The following is a 10,000-nucleotide window of genomic DNA, read 5'->3' as shown; positions in this document are numbered from 1 at the left end:
TTTAAATGTAAACCACTTTTATTATTTTAGGTGTAACAGTCAGCAATATAAAGACACCTTGGCATCTGCTTCTGTATGACCACTACACCTGTCTCTATGTGCTTTTTCAAATATTTTTAGCCTGAAAATGTAATAGAGTCATCAAATAGCACTCAGTCACCCACCTGTCTTAGTTTATATTACTACACTGCAGTAGAGATGTTTAAAATCTCAACATGTTCAAGGATGCCTGTTACTGTTTGCTAGGAGAACAATGAACAAGAATGCTGGTAGCAAGTAACAATGTCAAAAGTCTATGCATGTATATGTATATATATATATATATATATATATATATATATATATATATATATATATATATACACATACATGGGTCCCCTACACATGATCGAAATTCCAGAATGCCGAAACCCATATGGGCGAGACCATATGATCGTCCTTTGAAATTTCGATCATGCAGAATGGGCATCTCTGTATAGTGCAGAATGGGAAGATTCCCATCTTCTGCACTGTAGTGCGATCTTGGAGTTGGTATATATAAATTGTAGGGGGTGTGGGGGGTGCAGGGGGCTGGCCCCCCAGCTAGCAATGTGTAGGTAACTTTTCGTTTTTTTTTTTACATGTTCGAAATTTCAGAAGTCGAACATATGGTCTCGGTCATATGGGTTTCGGCTTTCTGAAATTTCGATCATATATAGCAGAGCCATACATATATATATATATATATATATATATATATATATATATATATATATGTATTATATGTGTGTGTGTGTGTGTGTGTGTATATATATATATATATATATATATATATATATATATATATATATATATATATATGTATATGTATATCTGTATGTACATGCATCCAGTGTCCACATATATAATCATGAGTGAAAGTTCCAGATGTCTTAAAGTGCCCACCAATGTGCATAGTTCTTCAAAGCTATGCTGTTCTGTAGGTCAATTTAATGGATCCTGCTGCCACTCTCAACAGTTAGTTATGAGTTGGAATGTGTCAGTTCACTTATGCAAGTATGGTAAAAAAGATTTAATGAGAATTTAAAATCTATGCAGCATGCTACAATACTGAGTGAGGTATTTGAATTAGCCTTTTATTCTGAAGAGACTCTTAAATATTGTAAAGGATAAGCCATATAAATACATCAGGTAATATATAATAAAACAGATATAATTAGAAATACTGAACAGCCATAGACTGCAGAAGCAATACAACAGCTGATGTGACCTAGAAAAAAATAAAAGATCAATATTTAGGTTTCATTTTAATAGTTAAGATACTGACTGTGGACAAGATAGCATGGAAGACTTTATCTTAGTACCTGATAACACAGGCATATCAGTAAATTAGTGATGATGTTGGTAGAGTGCTGATAAACATTTTTGGGAAAATGAAGCCCCCTTCAACTCTAACATCTAAAAATAAATGCATGTATAATTTATGTGGTGTCTGTACCTCAGAGTAGAGGAATTCCCTAAGGCACTGCAACGTCTGACTTGGTATGTATTCTCTAATATTTACTATTTTATATATTTATATAAATATATCAATATTGACAAGCAGATAGAAGGAGACATAATTATGCATAGGTTGAAATCATATGATAAATATAACGTTTTGCTTTGTAGGTTGAAGGAAAGAGTTTCATAGTCTTGTGATGAGAAGGGAAGGCATAAGTTCTAAAATGTAGGACAGGGAAGCCAGTGAGTAGATCCTGCAGTGCCCCCACCTCAAAAATGCACGTATATATATATATATATATATATATATATATATATATATTTATTTATTTCTATATATATATATTTCTATATATATTTCTATATATATCTATCTATCTATATATATATATATATATATATATATATATACACACACACACACACATATAATATATATATATATATATATATATATATATACACACACACACACACACACACACACACACACACACACACACACACACACACACACACACACACCCACAAGCACACACACATTATTTATTTATTTGTAATTTTGTGGTACTGCAGTAGCGTAGTGAATGTTTTGTTAAGGACTGCATAACTTATAGTTTAGTTGTGTGTTTTACTTAGTTTAATGTTATGCAATACAGATGTTCAGTATTTGGTACATTTTGCAGGGAATACATTTTTAATTGCTTGTGATTTGTGTTGTATTTTATTTTTTCATTCATTTATTGTACTGCTTGTTCTAGTCTTGGTTAATTTTATTTCTAATGTGGTTACAATTGTTTTGGAGGTCTGAGAGTGCAGTTTTATGTGTACAGTAAGTGAAGTTTTTTATTTGTATGTTTGTATGAATGTGTACACGTGTGTGCATGTGTGTGATTGTGTCTTAATGACTCATAAGGAATAGTAATAAATACTCAAGGACAGACACAGAATGGTAATGAACATGGTTATGATGATCTCAGAATGCTGTTAGACTCAATGCCATATAGCATGTTTTTATTTGTTTATTTGTTTTCTTTTTACCAGTCAGGGGAGGAGGGAAAGCTATGAAAGCATGGAGCTTTAATTCAGAAAGTTGTTGTTGTTGTTTGTCTTTCAGCTTTTCCCGGTTAGGGGTTGCCACAGCAGAACTCCGGTCCACTAATGATTGGCAGTAGATTTTCACGAATGCCGAGGTGCCAGCTCGATGTTCAACCTTCAACAAAGGCACTCCCATTTACGCATGTCTTTCGAATGTCCACCCAACTACGGGGAGGACATGCAGACTCCACACAGAAGGCACTCCCCGCACTCCAGCCAAGAATCGAATGGGAGAACCTCTTGCTGTGAGGCAACAACGCTACCGCTGCACCACCACTTTAATTCAGAAAGTAAAGGGCTATTATACATCAGATAAGAACAGAAGTAACAGTGTGTTAACAGAGTGTGACCATACTGATGATCTCATTTATGCCATTAAGGAGTTCATTATTATAGGACAGATTAAAGTCAATATGAGGATTTTAATAGTTTATGAGTATTAAATTTTATGAAGTGTATTAAGTTTCTATAATCCATTCTGAAAAAGAAGGTTACAGCTTAAAGGTGGAAACAGTATAGTTTAACTACATATTACACTAGGTTAAACATGCTCATTGGATATTTAAGGTATAATTATATAGTCTGTAACTGTCAGGGAATTAAGATGATAATCTATTTTAACTATATTTTATGTAAAATGTCTAAATTTGACAGATTTTGTGTACTGGTTTTAATTGAAATTGACTTTCATTTCTTCTCATTATTTTATTGTTTTGAAATATGAAATCTCGATAAAATAATCTGATATAAAACAAGAAGAAAGTAGTAAGCAGTTTCCACTAATTGTGATTTTATTTTTCTAGGTAACACGTGATCTTTCAAAGTGTATTGCATTAGAATGTTACAATGTGGACAGATTATCACAAGTGTTGGCATTTGATATAATATTCAACCCAGTTAAGGTGAGTTAACAGTAGTGTGAACTTTTTTAACTTGGTTGCCAGATCTCCAATGCTATGATGTTAAATGATATTGTCCTATAAACATATAAATGAAGAGATATTTTCCTGAAATGCATATTGGCACTTTTTGTGTGACAGTCAAAAGACTATTTCACTAAAGTTATTAAAGGATTTCAGAAATATCCACCCACTCATAAATAAACTGATGCCCCCATACAGCTTCATTTTAACAACTTCTTTTTCCTTTTCCATTTACTTTAGAAGCATTTAATACTTCAGACTGGAGGTCTGAACCTGCCTACATGTCTGTTCCTGTTTTTTCTGAATGATGACATGTTAAATAAGCCAAGGATGGTGTACTCTTCCAGAAGTGAAATTGTGAGATAAAATGCATAACTTTAGTACCCAAAAATAAAATTAAGCTGCTATGGTTGTTGGTCATTATGTCAACCTTTGATTCATTGAGCCTTGCTTATGTGAAGCTAACCTGACAAAAGTTATCTTCTCAAATAGTACCTATCTGTTCTTCATTGTATCTGTTCCGCTTTGTACCTATTCCACTTTGTACCTATTCCGTATTGTACCTGTTCTGCATTTTATCTGTTTGACATTGTATCTATTCCACATTGTGTCTTTTTCTTTTCCCAAATAAACCCTTATTTTTTTCTTTTTGTTTTGTCTTTTCACTTTTTCCTGGTTAGGGGTCACCACAGCGGAACTCTGGTCTGCTAATGATTGGCAGTAGATTTTTATGGTGCCGAGTTGCCAGCCTGATGCCCAACCTTCAGCGAAGGCACGCCCATTCACGCATGTCTTTTGGAGGCCACTAGACCGCGGGGAGGACATGCAGGATGAACAGGAGAACCTCTTGCTGTGAGGCAACAACGCTACCGCTGTACCACCGTGGCTTATTACTTTTACTATATTTTTATAATCTGGAATTTAATACCCCTCCTTTCCTTACATTCAAGAGGAGATGCCAGGACAAGCTACCCCTCTTCTTTTACAGAGAATGCTTCTCTCTGTCCTCTTCCAGCTCTTAGAATCCGCCATCACTAAATCTCTTGCTGTCCTGCAATTTCTTCTTTTCCTACTTCATTGCTATTTTCCCACTACCTGAAATCCATAAAATACAGATTCCTCTACTTAACCATGCTACTCTTCAGCTTATCCTCTATTCTCTTTCCCCTATTGTGCCATCTTACATCCTATCATGACTCAGTAATATGTCTCAGCATCTCTCCGTCTCTGTCCCAGCCACCTATCTATGCTTCCCCTTTATGCTCTCCACACATTGCACCAAACCTATATAATATTTCCTGTCACCTTTATTCCAAATATAGGCTGATTAATTGCACTTCAGCTCAAACCAAAACAAAATTAAATGCAAAAATCCTCTAAAAAACAGGTATGCGTAATTCCCCAATATACTAAAATCCTTCTAGAAGGAGATGTACACCCTAATCCTGGCCCCACCTATCATAAGGAGCACAAAGATTATTCTCTCCCACACTCTTCTCTAACCCAACAGCAGCCAGTCCCCAACCCTGGTGATCTAATATTTGCTGCAATAAATGTTACAAACATAAGAAATAAAACTGCTGAAGTATATGCCTGGATCACCCAACATAAACCTGATGTTCTAGCTGTAACTGAAACTTAGCTAAAACCTAGCATGATCCAACATAAACAACTCAGGAGTTATACCCCCTGGCTATAATATCATCTGTAATGACCATATAAAGAGGAATGGTGGTGATATTCCTTTAATATTTCCCATCACCTACCACATTCCTTTTACAGCAAACCAACACCAAAATTCAGTTCAGCAGAGCTTCTTATTGCTTTCCTCAAAGTAAACAGTTATAAACAAATGTGTATTATTGGCCTTTATATCCTGCCTGGCAACAATACAGCTATACTGGAAGATATCCTATAATAGATATCCATAACATTTCCACGAGAAAAAATATCACTAGGTAATATGAATGTCAGTTTGTTGGACATAAATTCTAACTCTTCTACATCTAGCATGAACTTATATGGTTTCACATAACTAACTAATAGCCCCACAAATTATAGCAACACATCAAATTCTCCATTAGACTGGATCCTTGTATCAGACCATAGCAAATACTCCACCACAGGTACAATGTCAGACTCTCTCAGTAATCTTGTCAAAATCTATATGACTAGACATCTCACACATCCAGTTAAACAACATATTTATAAAACATCAAAAATATCTTCCAAAACTCAACAGTTCAAAGAACAATAACTCATTCAAAAGACAGTTAGACTACTATCGACTTCATAAAAAGATAGAGTGTAGCTTATGTTCATGTAAAATACTCATATTACCATATGTCAATAAGTGTTGAGAATATATATTACTTTTTAACATAGTTAATTTAACACAAAAAATTATTCTGTTAAAATTTTCAGCAGGCGTTGCCATCAATGGTGTTTTTTAACAAGCAACCACTTGATGGCAGCATGTGGAAGAAACTTCAGGTCATTCCTGTGCTAGACATTCCTCATTTATTCATGAGACTAAAATCACCATCCACTGCTGTATATGTATTCTAGTGGAATATATGTATGATGTCATCATTATGATGTATACTTCTGGTAAAGTAAGTAGTCTTTATGTATAAAAACGTTTAATAAAATCTATGCTTATAATATCTCTAAAATACTCTCTTTAATCCGATGTTTTTTTATCATTAAGCCGGGGGGTGGATCTGCTTTGCAACGAATGATCCATCTAGTTTCATATTCAAGAGTGGTAGTCTCTATGTCCCTCCTCTCAAAAGCATTATGACATTTTGTATAATACAGAACTTAAATATATGATGTCTACCTTTATCATCACATGTCCTTATTTGCATATGTATGTTCCCTTCTCTCTCTTAGCTCTCTGTTAGTTTTCCCTATGATGACAGGAGTGGTGTTTGTGAGATGTATTGTATGGTTATTCAAACTGCCAATGTCCCTCATCTATTTTAGAGATGCCATGCCAATGCCTATAATATATCCTGACTTCTGCAATGTCTTTTGTATAATGCATGGATATACTGACAGTTGAGTTCTTAACATCTTGTGTATTATCTTCTCCATCTATATTATCTACAGCATACATCATCAATTGTTTTATCGATGTCAATGGGCTATAGGACCTCTCTAATAATCTGTCCTTGAGTCCTGCTAACTCTTCTAAGTAGCCAGATTCAGTGGGATTTAGCCTGGATGCTCTCATGACTTGTCCTTTAATAATGTTGTCAAAAAATTGCTTATATGCACTGCTCCTATGCAAAACTGAATTCCTAAAAAGCCTCTTTCCCTGTGTATTGTGTATTAATGATGCCATTACTTAACTTATTATATTTACATCTAGGAAAGATATATATTCCATGGAATATGACATAGTAAACTTTAAGAATGACGTCAAATTATTAACTTCCTTCTTTCCATACCAGGAAGAGGTCGTCCACAAATCTTTTGTAGAAGACAACACTATTCTTAAAGGAAGGAGGTGAAACAACTCTTCATTCTCCCATTCAGCCATTAGTGTTGGTTTAGCTATTGGCACAGATGTGCATAGCTACACCATATTTTTCTGTATGTATAATGTTTCATTGAAAATAAAGACATTATTTTCTAATATAATTTCCAGAAACATAGTAAGTAGTTCAATAAATTGATTATCCATGTCTGTATATTTCCTAAGGTAGCTTGAAACACTATTAATACCTACTTCATTGGGAATAACCGTGAAGAGGCTTTTTACATCCAGGGTCACTAAACAGAGTTCTTCAACATCATTCTCATTGGAGAGATATTCATATAATTCAAGAAGGAACTGCTTACTGTCTTTTAAGATGTTAACATTACTCTCCAGTACTTTCCTCAGGTGTTGTTCTACAAAAAGGGAGAATGGTTCTGTCAACCATCCACGTCCTTTGTGTATTTTAGGGAGACCCTTCAGAATAGGGATTAATGGATGTTGGACTTTAAGATACATATAAAAGTCTTTTCTGATATCAGAAAAGACTTTTATATGTATCTTAAAGTCCAACAACATAGTAATGGCTGAATGGGAGAATGAAGAGTTATTTCACCTCCCTTCCTTTAAGAATAGTGTTGTCTTCAGTGACTTGTTAGAATTTGAGAAGGAAGTTAATAATTTGACGTCATTCTTAAAGTTTACTATGTCATATTCCATGGAATATATATCTTTCCTAGATGTAAATATAATTAAGTTAAGTAATGGCATCATTAATACATCAATACACAGGAAGGCTAAATCCCACTGAATCTGGCTACTTAGAAGAGTTAGCAGGACTCAAGGACAGATTATTAAAACAATTGATGATGTCTATAAATTAAGAGAGACAAGAGCACGCCCATATTTTAATGCTGTAGATAATATAGATGGAGAAGATAATACACAAGATGTTAAGAACTCAACTGTCAGTATATCCATGCATTATACAAAGACCTACCTAGATTTAGTTACAAAACAAGAATAATTTGAAGAGGACATTATGTCACAAGACTATGAATAACCATACAATACATCTCACAAACACCACTCCCTGTCATAATTGTAATCAATGTGAATATATCAATACAGACACATGTCAAGCCTGCACTTTTTACATAGGGAAAACTAACAGAGAGCTAAGAGAGATGATAGGAATGCTCTGGCCAGACATGTAATTAAGAAAGGTAGACATCATATTTGAATATGAAACTAGATGGATCATAGTTGCAAAGCAGATCACCCCCTGGCTTAAATGATAAAATTAACATCTATCCCTTTCTATTTTAGAGATATTATAAGCATAGATTTTATAGTATACATCATAATGATGACATCATACATATATTCCACTAGAATACATATACAGCAGTGGATGGTGATTTTAGTCTCATGTTTTAACAGGTGCAGTTTGTTCAGTACACGGTACATTGATTTGTTTTTAATGTTAGGTTCTAATAAATCTTGTTATTAATATAGATAAGATTATATTTGTCAGGCATGGTCATAACAATGCTGCCATCAAGTGGTTGCTTGTTGTAAACACCATTGATGTAAATTAAATTAACTATGTTAAAGTAATATATATTCTCAACACTTATTGACATATGGTAATATGAGTATTTTACATGAACATAAGCTACACTCTATGTTTTTATGAAGTCTTAGCAATGGATAGTATAGTCTGAAGAAGCCTTATGGGTGAAAGCGCTCACTGGATGTAAAATAAAGAACGTTCCTTGGTTACTGGGAGTTATTGTTCTTTGAACTGTTGAGTTTTGGAAGATATTTGGTATCGGAAGCAGCCCAGTGTTCCTGCGATCTCATTTGAAGTTTAATTCTGATTCATTTTTTGAATCTGATTGTTATTATATTTATAAAACAACATGTAACCCTTCCAAGTTTAAGCCAGAAATGTTCATTACTACACTATCATCTGTTAACTGGAACTTCCTAAAAATCCTCCTCTTAAACGATGCTGTAATTGAATTTATTATATCTTTTCTAAATATCCTAAATAGCTTTGCACCTCTTGAAGGAAGAGACTGAAAACAAATAATGCAATCTGGCTGTCCAAAGAGTAGAATGCTAAGCAGGACAGAGAAAAAGCATGGACAGAATGACAAAGATATAAAACAGATCAATATCTTGAAAACATCAGAATGCTTCACAATCTGACTTAAAAGCAAATAAATGAAGACAAAAAACTATAGTTTGATAACTTTCGGAATAATACTAAACATAACTCTAAAACATTTTGGACCTCCATTATAGAAATCTTACAGACCAGCCAAAATTCAACCCAAACTCATTTCCAGATAACTCATTACCCGAAATTGCAATACAGCTCAACTGTTATTTTATAGATAGTGCAACATCTCTAACCAAGGATTCTTCAATATCTAATCCCAACCCTGCCCCATATATCACCACATGCACTTTCACATTCAAACTTGTGCCCACATTCTGTATAAAACTACTCTTAAACAAACTTAAACCATGCTCTTCTTCAGCTGATAACCTTCTAAGTGAGTACCTAAAAATAGCAGCCAGTAGTATTGCCTATCCTGTCTCAGTCCTTATAAATAAGTCAATCCAGGAATCCCATGTTCTCTCTCTCTGGAAAAAGTCACACATTATCCCTCTGCTCAAAGGAGGAAATTCAACAGACATTAATAACTTTAGACCTATAGCAATCTTATCTCCCGTCAACAAAATCCTTGTAAAATGTATTCAAAAACAATTGCTTGACTATCTCCTGCAGGAAGAACTCCTATTCTCTACAAAACATGTCTTCCATCCTTCCCATAGGACTAACATTGCCCTTCTAACCTATATAGAAATTGTCAATAAAGCTGGAGATAATATCAAACTAGTCTCTTCCTTATTTCTAGACTTGTCTAAAGCCTTCGACACAGTTTGTCACAGCAAACGTCTCCTTCAAATGTCGCCACTAGGTCTTTCTCAGCCCACC

At 34.3% G+C, this 10,000-nt stretch overlaps 1 protein-coding gene across 1 annotated transcript in view; it reads left to right on the top strand.

The window, feature by feature from the left end:
* The window catches only part of LOC122793427, a 236,431-nt gene that overhangs the window by 194,339 nt on the left and 32,092 nt on the right, over positions 1-10,000 (top strand). Inside the window, exon 8 of the mRNA XM_044061420.1 lies at positions 3,384-3,482. Coding sequence (XP_043917355.1) covers positions 3,384-3,482 — 99 coding nt within the window. The remainder of the gene's footprint in view (positions 1-3,383; positions 3,483-10,000) is intronic.

Source organism: Protopterus annectens, chromosome 2.part0 (genome assembly GCF_019279795.1).
Source record: "Protopterus annectens isolate FY-2018-M chromosome 2.part0, PAN1.0, whole genome shotgun sequence".
NCBI lineage: Eukaryota > Metazoa > Chordata > Ceratodontiformes > Protopteridae > Protopterus > Protopterus annectens.
This window is presented reverse-complemented; position numbering and strand designations above follow the sequence as displayed.